General features: G+C 43.0%; 1 protein-coding gene across 1 annotated transcript in view; it reads left to right on the forward strand.

Moving 5' to 3' along the window:
• The window catches only part of DCLK3 (doublecortin like kinase 3), a 57,929-nt gene extending 33,407 nt beyond the window's left edge, over positions 1 to 24,522 (forward strand). Inside the window, exons 3-5 of the mRNA XM_056520382.1 lie at positions 5,334 to 5,466; positions 22,784 to 22,951; positions 23,132 to 24,522. Coding sequence (XP_056376357.1) covers positions 5,334 to 5,466; positions 22,784 to 22,951; positions 23,132 to 23,328 — 498 coding nt within the window. The 3' untranslated portion in view covers positions 23,329 to 24,522. The remainder of the gene's footprint in view (positions 1 to 5,333; positions 5,467 to 22,783; positions 22,952 to 23,131) is intronic.
• The last annotated feature ends 1,246 nt before the right edge of the window (positions 24,523 to 25,768 follow it).

Consider the following 25,768-nt stretch of genomic DNA (forward strand, 5'->3'; position numbering starts at 1 on the left):
ATTTGGTTTGGGTCTGAAACAGAGGCTGAATTTTTTTGTAAAAGAATTAAATCAAAATACCTGGGGTTTACAATTTACAATGCATTATTCTAATGTCTCTATCCAATTTTTGGATTTAAAGATTTATATAACAGAAAAAGGATCTTTAGCAACTAGAACTATAGAGGATGGTATTAACAGCTCTGTTTCTATCTTTGCAGATGACACCAAGCTTTGTAGCACAGTACAGTCTATAGAGGATGTGCATAAGTTACAAGATGACTTGGATAGACTAAGTGTCTGGGCATCCACTTGGCAAATGAGGTTCAATGTGGATAAATGTAAAGTTATGCATCTGGGTACTAATAACCTGCATGCATCGTATGTCTTAGGGGGGATTAATCTGTCAGAGTCACTGGTAGAGAAGGATCTGGGTGTACTTGTAGATCACAGACTACAGAATAGCATGCAATGTCAGGCTGCTGCTTCCAAAGCCGGCAGGATATTGTCATGTATCAAAAGAGGCATGGACTAAAGGGACAGGGACATAATACTCCCCCTTTTTAAAGCATTGGTACGGCCTCACCTGGAATATGCTGTTCAGTTTTGGGCACCAGTCCATAAAAGGGACACTGCGGAGTTGGAAAGGGTGCAGAGACGCGCGACTAAACTAATATGGGGCATGGAACATCTTAGCTATGAGGAGCGATTAAAGGAGTTACAATTGTTTAGTCTTGAGAAGAGACGTTTAAGGGGGAATATGATAAACGTATATAAGTATATTAATGGCCCATACAAAAAATATGGAGAAAAACTGTTCCAGGTTAAACCCCTCCCCAAAGGACGAGGGGGCACTCCCTCCGTCTGGATAAGAAAAAGTTTAGTCTCAAGGGGCGACACGCCTTCTTTACCGTGAGGACTGTGAATTTATGGAACGGTCTACCTCAGGAACTGGTCACAGCAGGAACAATTAACAGCTTTAAAACAGGATTAGATACATTCATGGAACAAAATAACATTAATGCTTATGAAGAAATATAAAATCCCATCCCTTCCCCAATATCGCGCCACACCCCTACCCCTTATCCCCTTAACGACGCAGGACGTATATTTACGTCCTGCGCCGGCTCCCGCGATATGAAGCGGGATCGCGCCGCGATCCCGCATCATATCGCGTGGGTCCCGGCGCTAATCAACGGCCGGGACCCGCGGCTAATACCACACATCGCCGATCGCGGCGATGTGCGGTATTAACCCTTTAGAAGCGGCGGTCAAAGCTGACCGCCGCTTCTAAAGTGAAAGTGAAAGTGACCCGGCTGCTCAGTCGGGCTGTTCGGGACCGCCGCGGTGAAATCGCGGCGTCCCGAACAGCTGATCGGACACCGGGAGGGCTCTTACCTGCCTCCCCGGTGTCCGATCGACGAATGACTGCTCCGTGCCTGAGATCCAGGCAGGAGCAGTCAAGCGCCGATAATGCTGATCACAGGCGTGTTAATGCACGCCAGTGATCAGCATTAGAGATCACTGTGTGCAGTGTTATAGGTCCCTATGGGACCTATAACACTGCAAAAAAAATGTAAAAAAAAAGTGTTAATAAAGGTCATTTAACCCCTTCCCTAATAAAAGTTTGAATCACCCCCCTTTTCCCATAAAAAAAATAAAACAGTGTAAAAAAAATAAAAAATAAACATATGTGGTATCGCCGCGTGCGTAAATGTCCGAACTATAAAAATATATCATTAATTAAGCCGTACGGTCAATGGCGTACGCGCAAAAAAATTCCAAAGTCCAAAAAAGCGTATTTTGGTCACTTTTTATATCATTAAAAAATGAATAAAAAGTGATCAAAAAGTCCGATCAAAACAAAAATCATACCGATAAAAACTTCAGATCACGGCGCAAAAAATGAGTCCTCATACCACCCCATACATGGAAAAATAAAAAAGTTATAGGGGTCAGAAGATGACATTTTTAAACGTATAAATTTTCCTGCATGTAGTTATGATTTTTTCCAGAAGTGCGACAAAATCAAACCTATATAAGTAGGGTATCATTTTAACCGTATGGACCTACAGAATAATGATAAGTTGTAATTTTTACCGAAATATGCACTGCGTAGAAACGAAAGCCCCCAAAAGTTACAAAATGGCGTTTTTTTTTCGATTTTGTCGCACAATGATTTTTTTTTCCGTTTCGCCGTGCATTTTTGGGTAAAATGACTAATGTCACTGCAAAGTAGAATTGGTGACGCAAAAAATAAGCCATAATATGGATTTTTAGGTGGAAAATTGAAAGGGTTATGATTTTTAAAAGGTAAGGAGGAAAAAACGAAAGTGCAAAAACGGAAAAACCCTGAGTCCTTAAGGGGTTAATTCCCTGGTTGAACTTGATGGACATATGTCTTTTTTCGACCGTACTAACTATGTAACTATGTAACTTTCTTTAAAACAGTAGATGTTAAGAGTTTTCTACAGTTTGACAGTGCTCATTACCCCAGCTGGCTTAGAGGTGTGCCCTATGGACAGTACCTGTCCTTAGGACACGCTTCCAGGAAAAGGGATACCCTAGATCCCTCTTAACAGAAGCTTACAAAAGGGTTCTCTATAAGAAACAATCAGATTTGGTTACTACATCTAAAGGGAAATTTTCACTGAACACAGATTAAAATTTAATTTTATAACTAATTATAACTCAGAAGCGTCTAACAAAAAAAAATTCTGCAAAAAATTGGCCCATCATACAAAGTGATCCCATACTAAAGGAATTCAAAGAATCCAAAGAATCTCCACAATTTAATTGCCCCAAGTAGATTTAAAAATGATTGGGTAAATAATACTGTCATTTTGACTGAATCTGGTTGTTCTCCGTGTATGAAGAGCCGATGTCTGTGTTGCAATTGGATTAAAAATAGTGCTACTACTTTAAAATCGTTTCAGACCCAAAACATTTTTTTAATAAAAGGTAAACTGAATTGTGATACAACTTTGCTATATATCTCCTTTCCTGCAAATGCTGCAGTATGTGGGCCGGACAGTCCAAACTGTACATGCAAGAATGAATAAACATAGGTGGAACATTATGCATGTTCACATGCTTCACAGTTTGTCAAGGCATTTTAACATCATTCATCATAGAAATATGGAAACAATAAGTCTAGTCATACTTGAACGTATTCCATCAGAAATTCCACATAGATATTAGAGATTAATAAATCGCGAGTCCTTTTGGATACCTCTCAGGGCTTTAATGATTCCATAGAGAATGCTCGTTAGCTGATAGTTATGATTCTTATACTTTCCTTACCTTCGATATTGTACATGTCTATGATTCCATCTATTCCTCTTCTTGTCATGCGCAGTGTTATTGGACTACCCAACCCACTTATACTGTGATTAGCTTAAAGTGCCTATAAATTTTGCTTAGTGCTAGGATACGTATGAAATATCCTTTGGAGTTGTTCTACGTCAGCTGCTTTTCAGGTATTTGGGACACCGAGCTGAAGCCACGTACTATATGATATGGCTCTTGTTTGTTACGTCTTGTGCAGGAGATATATTTTTTTGTCTATTTATTGATATACTGTTGGATGCATTTTTTATTATATATTTTGTTATTATTGTTGTATGGACACTGTGAAATTGAAAATCTGGTGTGCTGATACTGCTATGTTAAACTGAGAATTGGTAATGTGAAGGGTTAATCCTTGCAGGTATATAACCTGTATGATTGCTCTACCTGACATGCCTGATGAAGCTGTGCATGTGCAGTGAAACACATTGCATCTCTGCTAAATAAAGAGACCTAGTTTTTACACTTGCTGTCTCACTACCTCCATTCGTCCAGCGCTGACATAATTCCTGCAATCCCAGTCACTCTCTTGGCTAGGGAATAGTTAATGCTATTAGCCAATGGGGGTGGGGCTATGTAAACCAAAGCTCTGCTGAACTCTGTTCTGGTTATTAGTTTTCCCTTTGCTATGTTTGTCTGTTTATATTTAGTGTGTACCATAGTTGATTCCTGTTTATGATATTGATTTTAGTCTGCTTGGTTTTAAGTACATCTGTCGGCTTTTAGTATCTTGTTTTATCTTAGTCCGTGTTCACACTGTGAGTCTTGCTTGTACCCGCTCTGTATTTGGTATTCCTGTTTAGAGTCCTGACCCGTATTCCTCCATGTTATGGAGTTTGGTTTTGTAATATTCCTGTTTGTTATCATGATCCGTTCTTAGTCTAGTGTTCCATGTATTATATTTCTGTTTCCCTCTAGGCCAGTATCCTGATCACACAGTGGAGTGTGCCTGCTGGCTTGTAGTCTATTTGGCTTTGGTATTGATGTCCTTCCATGTTTGGAGTGGGGAGTTTAGTTTGTTCTTTGTTCAATGTCCAGTGTTAACGGTGTTCTATGTTTCCTGACCTGTTAAGTGTTTGGCTACTGGTTTCTGCTGTTCATCTCCTGGTTTCTGCTGTATACTTATTCCATATCTAGCCTCATTCATTTATTCATGTCTGCCGTTTATCTTGATTCTGGTTTCTGAACTGTATGTTAGTACGCTTTATCCTGCCCTGTTTGTATATTTATATCCTGTCTGGTTTATCGGGTTGTTTGGTTGTTTTCCTGTCAACTTTTTGACCTGTCCCCAACTATGTTCTGTATTATTTGGGTAACTTTACGCCCATTGCACTTCAGCGCAGGGAGGGATCGGCTCAAAGTTGTCAATCCGCCATTTAGGGTAGGCTCCCTCTCCGTGTCCACCTCCGGTCATGACTCTCCCATTCACACTTCATAGTTTCAGCATGTGGATTCTGAACGGAATCCTTACTGACTCTGCACAAGCCAGAAACCACCCAAATGAATGCGGATGTGGAATTGGTGCGCGAAATTCTGCCTTGTGAATATACCCCTAGAGGTTGAGGATTGACATAATTTCTCCATGCTAAGGCTATGTTCACACGCCGGAGAATCTTCGTGCGGACATTCCGGACACTGTGGGTCCGTCTCATAGATGGCTATGCATTCGGTGCAGTCTCCAAACAAAGATTAAAAGAGTTAATTCTTTGTGTGGACAAGGAAAATGGTATTTCCATGTCAGAAATAGCTGGCATGGAAATTCCACCGTGTGCACATTGCAGCAGAATCTTGTTGAGTTCAACAGGACTCTGCTGCAGTGGAAATTCCGACGTGTTAACATGGCCTCAGGCTACACAGGACTAGGACAGGCTTGGCTCATAACATCAAGCAATAAAAACCCAGTAAAAGAACGATTGATAGAGATCACTTGGTCTCCTTAATTTCAGATCTCTTGGTGTAAACAGTTTTTGTGGATCATGTAAGGAACATGATATCTTTATTCTTAGGTACAAAAGAATCCTGATGGATCTTCCACTCTGAAGTTAGCTGACTTTGGACTTGCTGTGTTTGTCACAGAGCCTATATTAACTGTGTGTGGAACTCCAACATACGTAGCCCCTGAAATCCTCTCAGAAAAAGGTATTTATTATCTTGTACTTTTGTAGTCCCATCATTAGAACTATAGTAGCTTGAGAATGAACTGGGTAGAGAATACAGCCACTGTTGTTACTAGAGATGAGAGAACTTTTAAAATGTGTGTGTATAAATTTGCAGATAATCATTGACCCTGATTTATCAAACTGTGTGAGAGAAAAAGTGGATTGATTTTTCCACAGCAACCAATCACAGCTCAGCTAATGAGCTCTGGTAAAGTGAAAGCTGAGCTGTGATTGGTTGCTGTGGGAAAATCACTCCACTTTTCTCTCTCACAGTTTGATAAATCTGGGTCAATAATTTTAATGAACAGGGATTTGTGGTATTTTTTATATTTGTGTTTTCTTTCTAATGTCAACCCTTATAGCATGTCACTGAAAGGGAATCTGCCAGCTGTACATGAGACATAGAGCTGCATACCTGTCAGATAGCTGTTAGTTAAATAAAATTAAGAGTACCATTTAAGTAACAGCTGGTTTGTCCAAAATGTATACAATTACAATTTCCCTACTTATGTAAGTGTCAAAAAGGTGGAATTAAAGGAGTAGTCCAGTCCTGAAAAACGTATCCCCTATCCTAAGAATAGGGCATAAGTTTCAGATCGCTTGGGGTCCGACCGCTGGAGCCCCCCCGTAATCTCCTTTATGGGGCCCCGGCAGCCCCGCAGGAAAGGGGCATGTTGACCACCGCACAAAGTGGCTGCTGACATGTCCCCTCAATACAACTCTATGTATTGAGGGGGGCTCTCGGCAATGTCTGGCTCGTGCGGTGGTCAATATGCCCCCTTCCCGCGGGCTGCCAGGGCCCCGTACAGGAGATCGCGGGGGACCCCAGTGGTCGGACCCCCCACGATCGGAAACGTATCCCCTATCCTTAGGATAGGGTATACGTTTTTCAGAACTGGACTACTCCTTTAAGCTGAAGAGGTGCCTCAGCCTGGTATGCACCCTCACTATCCCACCCTGCCCTTTATTGTTTGACTTATGGGGCTTAGCTTAGCTCTGATCCTTGTTTGCATAAATGCTGTGTACAGATAGGGCGGAGAGCAAAGCCATGACCTGTACATGAGTGAATAAGGAACAAGGAGGGGTAAAGAGGAGATGTACCAGCCTGTGAAACCGTAGCTGCCTGGTACTGCCTCTTTGACCCTTGAATGGGGAAGAAAAATTAGATTTTATAAGTTTAGGATTCACAGTTACATCAAATGTATCTCATGGAATAAAACTTATCCCCTATCCTGCTGGGTTTTAGATCATCGGGGGCCGAGTGCTGGGGCCCCGCACAATCTCCTGTATGGAGCCCTGGCTCTCCTGTGGAGCGGCACCTTACGACCCCCACCTGAAACAAAGGCCGCCACACCCCTCCATATATCTTTATGGTAGAGCAGAAGATAGCCGAACGGCTCTCCCATAGAGATATATGGAGGGGGACCCCAGCGCTCGGACCCAGCCCCCCCCCCACGATCTAAAGCTTATCCCCCATGCAGATAGGGAATAGGTTTTGTTCCATGAGACTACTCCTTTGAAGTAAATATATCACCTAAAGTTTTTTTTACTGATACATATTCTACTTTCTAATCAGTTTCTATTTCTTGACTGTAATTTTTTTATTTTGTTTTTGTACATTATTATAAGGCAGCCATTTTGCCATAACTGCTTTTAACAGCATTAAGAGAATTTAAAACCCCATGGACATGGACTTCTGTGGGAGAGATTTCTTGACATGCTCTGTGACCTGTGCAGAAAGCCTGTGAATAGCCTTATCTATATACTGATGATTCACCATAATCCTTTTTTTTAAATCAACTGGTGCAAGAAACTTAACCAGATTTGTAAATTACTTGTATTAAAAAATCTTTGTGGTTGGTGCCCATTAGTGTGGCGAGCCTATCTAACTGAACCTCATACTAAACTCCTATTCCCTACTAAATCCTGTAACCTATCTATGCAGTTAGAGTTATGCCATATACTGCAGCATAGGAGTACACCTGAAAAATAGAGGGCATAACCTGATGTATAACAATAGTCATGGAGTGAAAATGATATTGAGGGAGGGTTGGGTGGGACGTGACAAACCTGCGGCGTCAGAGACAGGTACTGCTGCGGGTTCTTATAGGGAATCCCCGCCCCTCCCACAAATACAGGCTAATAAATTAGCCTTCAAACTTGTGGTCGGTGCTCATTAGTGTAGCGAGCGTACCTAACTCATCCTCATACTAAACTCCTATTCCCTACTAAATCCTGCAACCTATCTATGCAGTTAGAGTTATGCCATATACTGCCGCGTAGGAGTACACCTGAAAAATAAAGGGCAAAACTCATAATCAGAGCAAAGCGCTATTAGCACGTGCAATAACCCCGTGACCAATGACTGAAATGCATTGTGCATTACCGACTATGGAATGGGGGTATGGTGCACGTAGTACTGAATTCCCAGCACCCCGAATTCCTAACCACGTATGCAGGCACACCATGCTGTGACGTCGGTGCAGCAGCACCAATGCTTGGGGAATGACTGGATATAATATACGGATCACTATAAAGTATTTAACAAGAATACATACATGTTTGACAACAACGTAGTAGTGAGTGCCACCCCCTAAACAATGGCAGCGGCTGATCCCATTGGATCCTTGACATGCGGAAGCAAAGCTTGCCACACTCGAGCTGAGCATCACTTGTGAGACTTGGGAAAATGCTGTATGATGATACCCTGACCGGACAATGACATTCATCTGCTATACAATTTCCATGCACCTGCATGTAACTCTCCTAAACCTTAGGAGACCACTACAACTCATGAACAGTGCAGCCGCTAATGTTAAGCTGTCCTGATGTCCCAAAGGGGAATTACCTAAGCGTCCGCTGACCAACTAACTAAGCCAGCTACCAGGGCTGACGGCAAGAGGGCTTGCGAACCTCCGTCTTGCGCACTCTTCAGGGCAGATTTGATGGCATGGGACGCAAACAATGACACCCTGTCAGAGCAAGACCACGTGATATTATGCTGGATACCTGACAGATTTACCTTGATAGTGTTATGCTGGATGCAAAGAAGAGTGGCAAAACCCGATGAATGCAAGTAGGAATAAAATGGCATGTGAGACATCCTTTGGGTAACTAATGTAAAATATCACGTAAATATTTTCCAAGTGCTAACAACGTTTATACGCAAATAACTACATAGTCGCCAACCTAAACCTGTGTCAGGTTACCACTGTAACCAACCTGTGGATGTGACCGGCAATGAAAACCACTTATGCAGCAAATATGAACATGAGACTCAACCAACATGTGATTATTATCATCGTCAACCTAAGCTGAGATTAACAAGACCAATCACACTGAAGCAAGCTATGTTCCTGTATGCACAACCCAAATGCTAAGTAAACATATGGACACATAATGATGTTGCCGCCAACCTGAAGTCATGTCAGGTTGCAACTGAACCGACCTGTAGACATGACAGGCCGAAAAATAAATGAAAGACTCAACCAAATCTGCAACTAATAGTATGACCGTCAACCTGAACCAAAGCAGGTTGTAACCATGATATACCTATAGACGTGGCAATTAACAATGGAAGTGTAAAGCTATCCCTGTAGCATGACCCAACTGCTGAATTAACACAACGTATACAAAGACATTGTCACCAACCTGAAGTCGTGTCAGATTGTATCCGGACTGAATTAATCCGAATCCAAATTAAAAGCTTCAACCAGCATGTATGACTACTAGTATCGACGTAAACCTGAAACCTGAAGCCGAGACAGCTTGTAACCATGATTGACCTATAGACGTGACAATTCACAATGGAAAAATAAAGCTATATCCCTGTGCATAACCCAACAACTGAATAACACAACGTATATGTCAGGTTGTATCCGGACTGACCTGTAGACGTGACTGGTCTAGCCGAATTTAAAAAGCCTCAACCAATGTATATGGCTATTAGTATCGACGTCAACCTGAAGCCGAGACAGGTGGTAACCATGCTTGACCTGTCGACTTGGCAAGTAATAAACCGAACCCCAGCTATATTTTCCTATGCACGACTCAATGTTAATAAAAATGGTGACCCACCGAATAATCCAATTCGCCCAATGCCATGAAAACTGTGCCATGCCAAAGACATGAGTGTATGGTCTAAACACCATAACATAGCAAAACATCATAAAACATATGTACCTAGTGAACCTATGAATCTATACCGAACATGAACACCATAAATGTATGCCTTGCATGACTCCTAGACCCATATGCAGACCATGACAATATAAACGTGGGCCCGGCATAATCATCAAGGCCATATGCACCTCACTAACACAATGACCACATGCTCAAACAACCCACGACTGTATACACAGTCAAAACTGTATGGGCACATGTACGAAACTTTGAGCGTGTGCACTGAACAAACTATGAACATATGGCTAGAATGAACTGCATGAGCTAGCATAAGCACTGAACAAACTACCTGAGCAGATGCACAGAGCAACTTATCCAAACATATGCCCAGTGCAACAATATAATTGCATGAAGCACTGATGTATGATACAACACATGAATTTATACATACGATGCCTGCCCCACTGTACAATAACTAGAAAGCACTGATGTGAAGCGATTCCCCCCCCCCCCCGATCGGGCAGGTATAACAGGTATATCACCGCTTATGTGTCGTAATGTTGTCGCTCTGAAGGTGTGTCAGTAACAACAATTATGCAATGTATCCCCCTGCAGACATGGCAGGTATAATGGGTAAACACCGCCTATGTGTCGTGTTATTGTTGTCCTGAAGACGTGTCAGTAACAACAATTATGCAACGTACCACCCCCCTGGAGACGTGGCAGGCATAATGGGTATACACCGCCTATGTGTCATGTTATTGTTGTTCTGAAGACGTGTCAGTAACAACAATTATGCAATGTGCCCCCCCCTGCAGACGTGGCAGGCATAATGGGTATACACCGCCTATGTGTCGTGTTATTGTTGTTCTGAAGATGTGTCAGTAACAACAAACATGCAACATACCCCCCTGCAGATGTGGCAGGCATAATGGGTATACACTGCCTATCTGTCATGTTATTGTTGTTCTGAAGACGTGTCAGTAACAACAACTACGCCATGTATCTCCCTGCAGACGTGGCAGGTATGAAGGGTATAAACCACCTATGGGTCATGAGGCTGTTGCTCTGAAAGCATGTCAGTAATAACTACTGAGTGCCACCCCCTGCTGACGTGGTAGATATGATGCCCCGACCGCAACAGCTGTATAAATACTAAAGTGAGGAACGCATGTGTCCCAATGCTATGCAATTATATGCACTGCAGACACTACAATGAATCTACAAAAGTGCACACACTGTAACGTGTGAAAACTACATGAACTGACATTAGCAGGAAAACCTGAGCGTATAGACTGAATGAACTATGTGTGCGTATACACAAACGAACTATATGGCCACTGTAAATGCCACCATGGCAATAAACACTTATCCACACTATCATGTAACAAGCAGATGTAACGTATAACAGCACAAGCATAAGAACAGTATCATTAATACCAGCATATATAAATTACAAACATAAGTACAATATGAATCTATGAGCGTATATATGTGAGTGTGCTATAAGTGTATGAACAATAACGTACTACCTCACCTATAAAATGTAATGTGAAGTTACGAGTCCATGTGTCCTATAAGACTACAACTGAGTTAACCAGGATGAAATGAGAACAAACTATATGTGCGTAAGCTCGGGACAACTACATGCACATAATAACAGAGTAAACTGTGTGCATATGTATGGAAACTATGCCATATAACAAACTATGAGCGACTGTACCAATAACTTGATGAACCTATACTCAGGACAACTATGAGCGTATGGCCAACAACAAACTATATGAACATCTGCACCGAACAAATCTGATAAACGTATGCATAGAACAATCAATATGTATGCATGTAATAATTATATGACCACGTACACTACAAGCATGTGTACAGCACACACGCTATGAGCACATGCACCGCTCAACTCCCACAAGCGCACGTACAGTATAACTCCTCCGAGCGTATGTACGATATAAATCCTACAAGCGTGTTTACAGTATGACTACTTCCAGCGAGTGTACAGTATAAACCCTCTGAGCGTATGTACAGTACAAATCCTATGAACATGTGTACAGGATAAATCCTACAAACATGTGTACAGTATAAATCCTGCGAGCGTGAGTACAGTATAAATCCTACGAGCATGTACAGTATGAATCCTATGAGCATGTGTACAGTATAAATCCTACGAGCGTGTGTACAATATAAATCCTACAAACACGTGTACAGTATGAATCCTGCGAGCTTGTGTACAGCATAAATCCTACGATCGTGTGTAACGTATAAATGCTACGAGGGTGTGTACAGTATAAATCATGCGATCGTATGTACAGTATAAATCCTGCGAGCGTGTGTACATTATAAATCCTGCGAGCGTATATACAGTATGAATCCTACGAGCGTGTGTACAGTATAAATGCTACGAGCATGTGTACAGTATAAATGTTACGAGTGTGTGTACAGTATTAATGTTACGAGCGTGTGTACAGTATAAATGCTACGAGTGTGTGTAACGTATAAATGCTACAAGGGTTTGTACAGTATAAATCCTGCGAGCGTGTGTAAAGTATAAATCCTGCTAGCGTGTGTACAGTATAAATCCTGCGAGCATATATACAGTATGAATCCTACGAGCGTGTGTACAGTATTAATGTTACGAGGGTATGTACAGTATAAATGCTATGAGCATGTGTACAGTATTAATGTTACGAGTGTGTGTACAGTATAAATGCTAGGAGCGTGTGTACAGTATATATGTTACGAGCATGTGTACAGTATAAATACTACGAGCGTGTGTACAGTATAAATGTTACGAGTGTGTGTACAGTATAAATGCTACGAGCGTGTGTACAGTATAAATGCTACGAGCGTGTGTACAGTATAAAGCCTACGAGCGAGTGAAGTATAAATCCTACGAGCGTGTGTACAGTATAAATGTTACAAGTGTGTGTACAGTATAAATGCTACGAGCGTGTGTACAGTGTAAATGCTACAAGCGTGTGTACAGTGACGCCTACTGCAACCTAAGATTAACCTTCCTGCATAACTAAATGACAAAAGCGAAGACCGTACCACGATGGAACCTTTTTAAAAAAAAATAAGATGTGACATCATCTTGTTGGTGCGTGAACTAAGGTTTTTTTATATGGTCCCTGGTGGACTCCCCCCGCCACACTGATCGCGGCCAACAGATCCCCCCTAATTGTGTGCACGGTGAGATCAACAACGGCCAACAGGGCAGGCAGAAGCCACCACGGAGCCCACTGCTTACTTGGCACCAGTGGTGATATGAAATCTCCCCCCCCCCCAGCACTTGAGGCTTGTGGGGGAGCGAGGTCACATCGCAGACATGCCCATATGACAGTGGCGATTCCTGGTTGCGAGTCCCGCTGTCAGAGGTGACTCTCAGCGCTCCTCTGCGCATGACAGGGCAAAAACAAACCATATGTAAGGACCCCTTACAATGAAAAAGTGGGGCCGGGCCTGGCCGGGCAGAGGGAAACCCCCCCCCCCCCCCAAAAAAAAACTGATTTACCTCCAGAGGGGGATTACGCGTAACATCGCCACCCCGGCCACTTAACTATGGGATGAACCCCGACGTAGCGAGGTCCTACCATTAGACATCCCCTTCAAGTAGAAAAGTGCCGGAGCCCGTGAGAACTCCCGCTGCCGGAGCTGTCCAACGTGCGCAGCCAGACTACCAATGGGAGCGCATGCACAGGCCATAAAGCACGTGGGACGCTGTGCTGAAAACCGGGGCTGACCGAGGGTGCCCTTATCTCTGGAGAGAGGACTGCAGCGGACGCCGCCCCCCCTGCCGGCCGCTTACCGTTGCTCCAAAACCGGAACTCCTGTGCATCAGCTGACTCGCGTGTCAGCTGATCACGTGACGGTTCTTATAGGGAATCCTCGCCCCTCCCACAAATACAGGCTAATAAATTAGCCTTCACACTAATCCTTCCAGTACTTATCAGCTGATGTATGATCCACAGGAAGTTATTTTCTTTTTGAATTTCCTTTCTGTCTGACCACAGTGCTCTCTGCTGACATCTTTGTCCATATCAGGAACTGTCCAGAGCAGGAGATGTTTGCTATGGGGATTTGCTTCTACTCTGGACAGTTCCTAAAATGGACAGAGGTGTCAACAGAGAGCACTGTGGTAAGTCAAAAAGAAAATAACTTCCTGTGGAGCATATAACAGCTGATAAGCAGGGCTGCCATCAGAAATTTCAGGGCCCCTTACAAAGCTAAAGGCCTGGGCCCGCTCCAGCACCGGTGGCCGCCCCCCCCCCAGGGCCCACCCCCAAACCAATTTTAATTTGTAATTATATATTTCTAATTACTTCATAGCAGAGTGCACTTCATAGGTATGGGCAGGAAAACCACCATGTAAGTTGAAGGAGTAGCTTTATTGGACCATCACGCAATGCGTTTCACTGTGCAATGACAGCTTCACCAGACATAGCGTACTCTACCTTGTAGGACTAGGCTCAGAGCAGTAGGCCCTGGACCGGTTGAGCAGTGATCGGAGCACTGAAGGCAGCCTGCTGTAGCTGCCTTCTCTGCGGGCCAGCCATGACTCTTCCTGGCTGCTCCTCCGTTCATGCTGTTCTTGGTGCCACTCTCTTCTGACGTCAGGGCCAACATGCTATATCATAGCACAGCGGATGTTCGTTGTGCTAGTACCTCCCGGCGGCCACCGGCCAGCAGCCGTCGGCCCTGGAAGCATGTGGAGCAGAGCAGCGGGACAGTTTGACTGACTGACTGTACATAGTAGGTCAGTCTGTGTACAGTGATGCCCCCCCCCCCCCCCCCCCCAGCGGTCAGTGAGTGACACTTACTCACTGACTCACATGACATTAAAAATTGTTTTGCAGAGGAGTACCCATTAAATGCCCTTTTACATTGGCTGATCATAAGTGCCTTTAGGAATGCCTCTTCATGATAATTTGCCAATGTAAAACAACATGGGCTGGTTGCATCTTTAGCAGAACCATTAACATCATTGTTATGGGCTGCACATCCTCCTGTGTAAATGTGTGATGTGCAGCTGACAGTGATGAAATAAAGTGCTGAACACACAATCCAGCAATCATTTGTGCATCTGGACCTGTGAATGATTGAGCCATGTACATGCTTATTAAATGAACAGGCCAATAAAGGCTGTGTAAAATGGCCTTTAGTGGGCAAGATTTCAGGATCATATATTATCCACAGTGAAATGCAAAATAAAAAAAACTACTTTTTATTTCAAAATATATGTTTAAATGGGCACTATCAGACATTTTGGGGGAGATTTATCAAAACCTGTGCAAAGGAAAAGTTTCCCAGCTGCACATAGCAACCAATCAGATTGCTTCTTTCATTTTTAACAAGGCTTTGCAAAATGAAAGAAGCAGTCTGATTGGTTGCTATGGGCAGCTGGGCAACTTTTCCTCTGCACAGGTTTTGATAAATCTCCCCCTTTATATGTTGTACATCTTGGCAAAACAATAGTTTTTCTGATATACTTCTTTAAAAGTTTTTCACATTTTATTAAATAAATCTTCCTTGAAAATCACTCCACTAGGGGTCCCCATACCTCCTGGGACACTGATGAGGGTGTGCAAGGGTCATGGACACGAGATGGCTGATGGACAAGGCTGCAAGAGGAACACATTCGCTGCAACACTGCTGTAACAAAGATATTTACTAATCATGTGCTTCCAGCTGTTGCAAAACTACAACTCCAAGCATGCCTGGACAGCCAAAGGATGCCTTGGCATGCTGGGAGCAGCAGTTTTGCAAAAGCTATAGGCAAACAGCTGATGGCAACATTGCTGTTAAAGAGTTATCCAAACACTGTACCTCAAATTATTCCAAAACTAAAAGTCCCAGCATTACAGGACTGCCAAAGGATGACATAAATAAAATAGGAACATATAAGTTGTACACTCACCATATTGTCTTTGTTGGTAGAATACAGCCAATCTCCAATAATCATTCCTCCTGTGTGTATGTGTGTGTGTACAGCATGAAACCAGAGAGGAAAGGGTTACAGAGCTCCCTAGAGCAATGAGTCAGCAGACTAAAGAGGAAAGCTGAGTCATGCACAGTGCAGGCAAGAGCAGGAGACGCCCCCTCCACACGACAGAATGAAATGGACAGTGAGCAGGTTTAATATGCAATTTCCTAGTGAAATATGGGGGATAGAGACATACAAATTATATGTACATGATCAGGATTAGGTACTGAGCAACATATAACAGTTTTGTTTTTTTGTGGGATCTAAGTACACTTTAAAGGAAATCTGTCAGCTGCAATTGACCTACTAATCTGCTGACACTGTTACATAGTGTCTGTGCTTCCATAATGTATAAAAATGCTTTTGGTACAGTGTCAAAGAGGTGTTCGCAAGACCCTGAAGTTCTTCGGGCTGGAATGCCTCCTTGTTTCTTTTCTATTCCTGTCCCTGTTTGATTGACAGTCAGCTGGAAGCTGAGCTCTGTTTCCAAATCTCATTCCTGTGCCGAACATACAAATTGTGGACAGGGCTTGGCTTTCAGCTAACTAAAGGCATTCCAACCCTCAGCACTTCAGACGCTTGGAAACCCCTCTTTAACACTTTGCAACAAAGAACAAAAACATTGTATATGTTATGGAAATGCAGACAGATATTCGAAAGGTACAATGGGGGAGATTTATCAAAACCTGTCCAAAGGAAAAGTTGCTGAGTTGCCCATAGCAACCAATCAGATTGCTTCTTTTATTTTTGAAAAGGCCTCTGAATCTAAATCTCCCCCCAATGTGTTTCCTCATTCTTATAGCTAATAGTGTCAATAGTTTGGAATGTCAATTGCAGTTGAACAATAAGTAATTTCATGATGACACATTCCCGTCAAGTAGCTTTTAAACCCCAGCCTAAGTATATGTTGTGAATGTACATACAGTGGGGCAAAAAAGTATTTAGTCTGCCACCAATTGTGCAAGTTCTCTCACTTAAAAAGATGAGAGGCCTGTAATTGTCATCATAGGTATACCTCAACTTTGAGAGACATAATGAGAAAAAAAAATATCCATAAAATCAAATTGTCTGATTTTTAAATAATGTATTTGGTCACATACAAACAAGTAAGATTTCTAGCTCTCACATGCTCAATACTTTGTTATATACCCTTTGTTGGTAATGACAGAGGTTAAACATTTTCTGTAAGTCTTCACAAGGTTTTCACACACTGTTGCTGGTATTTTGGCCCATTCCTCCATGCAGATCTCCTCTAGAGCAGTGATGTTTTGGGGCTGTCACTGGGCAACACGGACTTTAACCTCCCTCCAAAGGTTTTCTATGGGGTTGAGATCTGGAGACTGGCTAGGCCAATCCAGGACCTTGAAATGCTTCTTATAAAGCCACTCCTTCATTGCCTGAGCAGTGTGTTTGGGATCATTGTTATGCTGAAAGACCCAGCCACGTTTCATCTTCAATGCCCTTGCTGATGGAAGGTGTTTTTCACTCAAAATCTCACAATACATGGCCCCAGTCATCCTTTCCTTTACAAGGATCAGTCGTCCTGGTCCCTGAGCAGAAATTCAGCCCCAAAGCATGATGTTTCCACCCCCATGCTTCACAGTAGGTATGGTGTTCTTTGGATGACATTCTCCCAATACTCTTCTGGATCATTCAAATGCTCTCTAGCAAACTTCAGATGGGCCCAGACATGTACTGGCTTAAGCAGGGGAACACGTCTGGCACTGCATGATTTGAGTCCCTGGCGATGTAGTGTGTTACTGATGGTAGCCTTTGTTACTTTGGTCCCAGCTCTCTGCAGGTCATTCACTAGGTCCCCCCGTGTGGTTCTGGGATTTTTGCTCACCGTTCTTGTGATCATTTTGACACCACGGGGTGAGATCTTGCGTGGAGCACCAGATTGAGGGAGATTATCAGTGGTCTTGTACGCTTACCATTTTTTATGATTGCTTCCACAGTCGATTTCTTCACACCAAGCTGTTTGCCTATTTCAGATTCAGTCTTCCCAGCCTGGTGCAGGTCTACAATTTTGTTTTAGGCGTCCTTCGACAGCTCTTTGGTCTTGGCCAAAGTGGAGTTTGGAGTGTGACTGTTTGAGGTTATGAACAGGTGTCTTTATACTGATAACAAGTTCAAACAGGTGCCTTTAAAGGGGTACTCTTCCCCTAGACATCTTATCCCCTATCCAAAGGATAGGGGATAAGATATCAGATCTCTGCGGTCCCGCTGCTGGGGACCCCCGGGATTGCCGCTGCGGCACCCCGCTGTCATTACTGCACAGAGCGAGTTCGCTCTGTGCATAATGACGGGCGATACAGGGGACGGAGCAGCGTGACATCATGGCTCCGCCCCTCGTGATATCATGGCCCGTCCCCTTAATACAAATCTATGGCAGGGGCATGACAACCGCCACGCCCCCCCCATAGACTTGTGTTGAGGGGGTGGGCCATGACGTCACGAGGGGCAGAGCCGTGACGTAACGATGCTTCGGCCCCTGTACTCCCCGTCATTACGTACAGAGCGAACTCGCTCTGTGCAGTAATGACAGTGGGGTGCCGCAGCGGCAATCCCGAGGGGGCCCCAGCAGCGGGACCGTGGCGATCTGACATGTTATCCCCTATCCTTTGGATAGAGGATAAGATGTCTAGGGGCGGAGTACCCCTTTAACCCCTTGGGGACGGAGCCCATTATGACCCTAAGGACGGGAGCATTTTTTGCAAATCTGACCACTGTCACTTTAGGCATTAATAACTCTGGGATGCTTTTACTTATAAATTTGATTCCGAGATTGTTTTTTCGTGACATATTCTACTTTATGATAGTGGTAAATTTTCGTCGATACTTGCATAATTTCTTGGTGAAAAATTAAAAAATTTGATGAAAAATTTGAAAATTTTGCATTTTTCTAACTTTGAAGCTCTCTGCTTGTAAGGAAAATTGACATTCCAAATAAATTATATATTGATTCACATATACAATATGTCTACTTTATGTTTCCATCATAAAGTTGCCATGTTTTTACTTTTGGAAAACATCAGAGGGCTTCAAAGTTCAGCAGCAATTTTCCAATTTTTCACAAAATTTTCAAAATCGGAATTTTTCGGGGACCAATTCAGTTTTGAAGTGGATTTGAAGGGTCTTCTGGTTAGAAATACCCCATAAATGACCCCATTATAAAAACTGCAGTCCTCAAAGTATTCAAAATGACATCCAGTAATTGTGTTAACCCTTTATGTGTTTCAACAGCAGCAAAGTGAAGCAGAAAATTCAAAATCTTCATTTTTTACACTCGCATGTTCTTGTAGACCCAGTTTTTGAATTTTTACAAGGGGTAAAAGGAAAAAAATCCTCTCAAAATTTGTAACCCAATTTCTCTCGAGTAAGAAAATACCTCATATGTGTATGTCAAGTGTTCGGCGGGCGCAGTAGAGGGCTCAGAAGGGAAGGAGCAACAATGGGATTTTGGAGAGTGAGTTTTTCTGAAATGGTTTTTGGGGGGCATGTCCAATTTAGGAAGCCCCTATGGTACCAGGACAGCAAACCCCTCCCCAGATCGCACACTATTATGGAAACTACACCCCTGAAGGAACGTAACAAGGGGTACGGTGAGCCTTAACACCACACAGGTGTTTGACAACTTTTTGTTAAAGTCGGATGTGTAAATGAAAAAAAATAATAATAGAAAATGCCCCCCAGGGGTAATAATAGAAAATGCCCCCCACTGCGAGCGAACTACAATGCTCAGAAGAGAAGGAGTGCCATTGAGCTTTTAGAGAGATAATTTGTTTGGAATGGAAGTCAGGGTCCATGTGCATTTACAAAGCCCCCCGTGGTGCCAGAACAGTGGACCCCCCCACATGTGACCCCATTTTGGAAAATACACCCCTCACGGAATGTAATAAGGGCTACAGTGAGCATTTACACCCTACTGGCATTTGACAGATCTTTGGATTAGTGGGCTGTGCAAACTAAAAATTTACATTTTTCATTTTCACTGACCACTGTTCCAAAAATCTGTCAGACACCTGTGGGGCATAAATGCTCACTGTACCCCTTGTTACATTCCGTGAGGGGTGTAGTTTCCAAAATGGGGTCACATGTGGGTATTTATTTTTTTTGGTTTATGTCAGAACCGCTGTAAAATCGGCCACCCCTGTGCAAATCACCAATTTAGGCCTCAAATGTACATAGTGCGCTCTCACTCCTGAGCCTTGTTGTGCACCAGCAGAGCATTTTACGCCTACATATGGGGTATTTCCGTACTCAGGAGAAATTGCTTTACAAATTTTTACCTCTTGTGAAAATAAAAAGTAAAGGGCAACACCAGCATTTTAGTGTAAAAAAAATTTGAAGTGCAATTTCTTCCGAATACGGAGATACCCCATATGTGGCCCTAAACTGTTTCCTTGAAATACGACAGGACTCCCAAGTGAGAGATCGCCATGCGCATTGGAGGACTAAATTAGGGATTGCATAGGGGTGGACATAGGGGTATTCTACGCCAGTGATTCCCAAACAGGATGCCTTCAGCTGCTGCTAAACTCCCAGCATGCCTGGACAGTCAGTGGCTGTCCAGAAATGCGTGGAGTTGTTGTTTTGCAACAACGGCAGTGCCGTACAATAGGTTTTTCATTTTTATTGGGGGGGGGGGGGGGGGACAGTGTAAGTGGGTGTATATGTAGTGTTTTACTCTTTATTAGGTGTTAGTGTAGTGTAGTGTTTTTAGGGTACATTCACACTGGCGGGTTACGGTGAGTTTCCCGCTAGGAATTTGCGCTGTGACGAAACATTTGCCGCAGCTCATACTTGAAGCAGGAACATTACTGTAAACCCGCCTATGTGAATGTACCCTGTACGTTCACATGGGGGGGGGGCAAACCTCCAGCTGTTTCAAAACTACAACTCCCAGCATGTACTGACAGACCGTGCATGCTGGGAGTTGTAGTTTTGCAACAGCTGGAGGCACACTGGTTGGTGTTGGAAAACCTTCAGTTAGGTTCTGTTACCTAACTCAGTATTTTCCAACCAGTGTGCCTCCAGCTGTTTCAAAACTACCACTCCCAGCATGCACGGTCTGTCAGTACATGCTAGGAGTTGTAGTTTTGCAACAGTTGGAGGCACACTGGTTGGAAAACCTTCAGTTAGGTTCTGTTACCTAACTCAGTATTTTCCAACCAGTGTGCCTCCAGCTGTTGCAAAACTACAACTCCCAGCATGTACTGACAGATCGTGCATGATGGGAGTTGTAGTTTTGCAACTGTTGGAGGCACACTGGTTGGAAAACCTTCAGTTAGAACCTAACTGAAGGTTTTCCAACCAGTGTGCCTCCAGCTGTTGCAAAACTACAATTCCCAGCATGTACTGATCACAGAAAAGCATGCTCGGAGATGTAGTTATGCAACAGCTGGAGGTACGCAACTACAACTCCCATCATGCCGAGACAGCTGTTTGGGCATGCTGCGATTTGCAGTTTTGCAACATCTGGAGTGCTACAATTTAGAGACCACTGAACAGTGATCTCCAAACTGTGGACCTCCAGATGTTGCAAAACTACAACTCCCAGCATGCCCAGACAGCAAACAGCTGTGTGGGCATGCTAGGAGTTGTAGTTTTGTAAGATCTAGAGGGCAGTATAGAGATCACTCTGCAGTGGTCTCTAAACTGTAGACCTCCAGCTGTTGCAAAACTACAAATCCCAGCATGCCCACACAGCAAACAGCTGTCTGGGCATGCTGGGAGTTGTAGTTTTGCAACATCTGGAGGGCTACAGTCTAAAGACCACTATAGTGGTCTCATCCTGTAGCCCTCTAGATGTTGCTAGGCAACTCACCGGCTTCTGTTGCATCCAGGGTGCAGTCCTCTTCTGCCGCCCGCCGATCACCGTCGCTCCGCAGCCTCCGGACGGGTAAGTGGACGTCGGCGCCCGGTCCTCTTTGTTTTCCCCAATCTGCCCGGCCTTTGTGGGTGGGCAGGACGGGGAAAACGAAAGTAAAGCCCCCCCGCCCCCGATCTGCTATTGGTGGTCGCGTCTAGATCACCAATAGCAGGGATAGGAGGGGTGGCACCCGTGCCACCTCACTCCTATCGCTTCAGGGGGATCGTGGGTGTCTTAGACAAGCGCGATCCCCCTTATATCCCAGGTCACCGGGTCACCATAGACCAGTAATGACCCGGAATCGGCGCAAATCGCAAGTGTGAATTCACTTGCGATTTGCGCCGATCGCCGACATGGGGGGTCTAATGACCCCCCTGGGCATTTGCACAGGGTGCCTTCTGATAGATATCATGGGTGCCTGCTGATAGATACGCCAAAATTCCCACGGGCGTATGGATACGCCCTTCATTCTTAAGTACCAGGGAGTAAAGGCGTATGCATACGCCCTTCGTCCCCAACAGGTTAAAGGCACCTTTTTGAACTTGTTATCAGTATATAATACAGGAAACAAGTGGAGGACAGAGGAGACTCTTAAAGAAGAAGTTACAGGTCCGTGAGAGCCAGAAATCTTGCTTGTTTGTAGGTGACAAAATACTTATTTTCCACCATAATTTGCAAATAAATTCTTTAAAACTCAGACAATGTGATTTTATGGATAGGTTTTTTCTCATTACGTCTCTCATAGTTGAGGTATACCTATGATGAAAATTACAGGCTTCTATCATCTTTTTAAGTGAGAGAACTTGCACAATTGGTGTCTGACTAAATACTTTTTTGCCGCACTGTATATAAAATATATGGATGGAGATAGCGAGGAGAAAAGCAGGAGTACATACAGTATTTATGTATAACTGAAAGTTTGCACCTGCCAGTTAGAAATACTTTAAAAACTATGTACTATAAATGTTATATCAAGTGTTGATGAAGCCTTGTTTGAAAATGTATATAACATTTGCATTGAAATTGTAACAAAAACACAACAGTTGTTATTTGTGAACTGCTGCTATGTTGGGAAAAAAGACTTAACTATGCCACCCTTGTATGTCACATACAGTATATATGTGACAGATACTAAAAACATGATGATACTGTATACAAAAACAATCTTGCCAATATATTTTGCATAACAAAAAAAAAAAGCTAAGCTAATCTGACCCCTTAAAGGCTTTATTAGTTGTTTGGGCACCTGATTAACGTTCTAAATGTGTTCAAATTTTCTTGTTAATATTTTTGTTTTTACAGGCTATGGCTTAGAAGTTGATATGTGGGCAACTGGAATTATCTTGTATATACTACTTTGTGGATTTCCACCTTTCCGTAGTCCAGAACGCAATCAGGAGGAATTATTTGAGATCATACAACGCGGAGAATATGAATTTCTATCACCTTACTGGGACAATATCTCAGAAGGTAAAAAAAAATCTAATATAAAATGTGTTGCAATAATCTACAGTAAAATATGGAAATGCTCTAATAGGTTGGGTCATAGGCTAGGAAGTAATTTCCTGAGAAACGTTATTCTGCTTTTATTACTATATATTGCCATCTAGTGGTTAATGAGACGTTTTCTCTTCTATTTCTCTTCTACAGAAGCAAAAGATTTGGTCAGCAGGTTGTTGGTGCTAAGTCCACTGAAAAGATTTACTGCTAAGTGTGTTTTGCAGCACAGTTGGGTCAAGTCCCGTGGACAAATGAATGTTCGAAATTTGCAAAGAGAAATCACCATGAATATAGAGCGGCATTTCCGTAACCGTCGACAGAAAAAGGGCACACAAAGTGATCTGTGAAATAATGGTGCATTATGGTATTTCCTCCTATAGTTATGAAGTTTTTATTTTGTGAGTAAAATATTAAGCAATGTGCAGTGTCGATCTGTTATTGAGACTGTATAGTGAGGTCACGTCCCACAGAAGAGCTTTCCTATTCTACATAAAGCAGATGTATTCATTGTACAGTGATACATTCTGCAACTTACTAATATACCATATGTTGAGTTTCTATTTCAATGCTATAGACAGGTTCTCAGTGCACATAGAAACATGTAGAAAAGCCAAGGCCCTAGCACTCACCAAGTTCTGCTAGAAACATTGTTTATTCCATTTTTGGATATTAGGGTAAACAGCCTTTCTAGCAGAACTTTGTGAATGCAGGGACCTTGACTTTTCTATGAGTTTTCTATTTTACACACCATTTTTAACGTTTCTGCCTCTTATGGTTATAATGTTCTGCTCCAACACCTAGTGACTTGTCTTTCTCGCTGCGGTTTGCAGTGTGCGTCCAAGGTTTTGGTCTAAACAGAAAACTCAGACAATACAGTACATATATAGGATGCCACTTGGTAGTGGTACTATGCAGTACATACACACACACATATATAATAATAATAATAATTCAGGCTGCATAAAGATCAATGAACTGTATAAAGAGCAATGAACAGGATGAACAGATGGCACAAACTAATGATGACTATGGTAGACAGGAATGAAGCACAACATGAAAACACAGACAAATTTTGAATAGGCACTGTCATTAAACATTATTTTATTATATAGGCTTCTTTAATGTGATAACAAGTCACTTTGCAATTTAGATTCTGATTAAATTCTTACTGATCATATAGTTTCTTTGGCCGCGAAGTATTGGTCTCCCTTTCATTCCTGGATGCATTTCGCGTCTCTGCGTGTTAATACAGTAACCCCCCGACCTACGATGGCCCCGACATATGATAAAATCGACATACGATGGCCTCTCAGAGGCCATCGCATGTCGATGTCAGCATCGACATACGATGCTTTTATATGTCGGGGCCATCGCATTAACTGGTATCCGACAGTGCAAAATGCTTAAGCTGCTGTCGGATAGCAGTTTAAGCATCCCTGGCAGGTTCACTTACCTATTCCCGCTACTCCGGGTCCACTTCGCGATCCTCCGGTGTCTTGCGCATCTTCTCCAGGGTCCGGGCCTCGCTTTCCGGCGTCGTTATTACATCACTACGCACGCCGCGCCGGCACAGCAGCGTAATAACGTCACCAGAAAGCGAGGCCCGGACCCTGCAGAAGAAGTGCAAGACACCGGAGGATCGCGAAGAAGACACCGGAGCAGCGGGACAGCATCGGGAGCCCCTGGAACAGCATCGGGAGTGGTGAGGACCTGGTCCGGAGCGACGGGGACAGGTAAGTACAGCTTCCTATACTTTACATTGCACGGATCCCTCAACATATGATGGATTCGACAAACGATAGGTCGTTTGGAACGAATTACCATCGTATGTTGAGGGACCACTGTAATTTGGGCCGGAAACAGCCCTTGCTCTCTGCCTGTCAATCAAACAGTTGAGAGCGAGAGCTGTACAGGGCGTGTGGCGTGCCTCATTTGTATGGCCCGTGCCTCCTGTCACCGCCTCCTGTGTATAGGATCACTGGCTGGCAGCAAGCACGCAGTTAGTGACAGGATCCCTTCAAGGACTGACCCCAACTAACTTTCTCTAGTCTTCCTAAACCATAGCCTAACACCAGACACCTCACTAGTGTCTATGGTTAGGTTACAAGGCATAACAAACACAAAAGACAATGGAAACAAACACAAAGTGTATGCTATAATCCGTATAGAACTGATCTAAAGCAATGATCAGCCATGAGGCAGCTGTATAACAACTAGACTAATAAAAGAAGACAGAATAGCAGGGAGATTACTGCTATTCATGACAGATCATTGAAACATCTCAATAATTGAATCCTACCTCTTGTTGTACAAAACAAATATTTGCGTTTACTGATAGCATGAAGAGTTAAACAATTAAACCTGTGAATAATTAAAACAAAGTATATTAGAAAATTGCAGTACTTCTTATTATACAAATAAATAAAACTGCATTTAAAACTGGGAAATCCCATGGAGGGCATACATCAGTTGTCAGTGTTAAAACAAATGTTATTCTTATCCCCTGCTATTGCTGTGGGAAAGTTAAAAGTGTCACTAGAAAATGACCTATTGTTTGAATCAAGTTTTTTTTAGGTAAGCATATAATTTTCCATTTTAATAATTATTTTTCGAAATATTCCTGAATTGTTGCATGTTTCAATCTACAAAACTGACACTAACTGTTCTGTACAGATTACTTTCTAACAATGTCCTCCTTATCATCACAGGTAGGATTATAATAAAAGGTGAAGCCAGTGTGTAAATAAGAAGGGATCCTACCTTGCATGTACCGCCCTGGATGAATAT

This window comes from Hyla sarda, chromosome 5, assembly GCF_029499605.1.
Source record: "Hyla sarda isolate aHylSar1 chromosome 5, aHylSar1.hap1, whole genome shotgun sequence".
NCBI lineage: Eukaryota > Metazoa > Chordata > Amphibia > Anura > Hylidae > Hyla > Hyla sarda.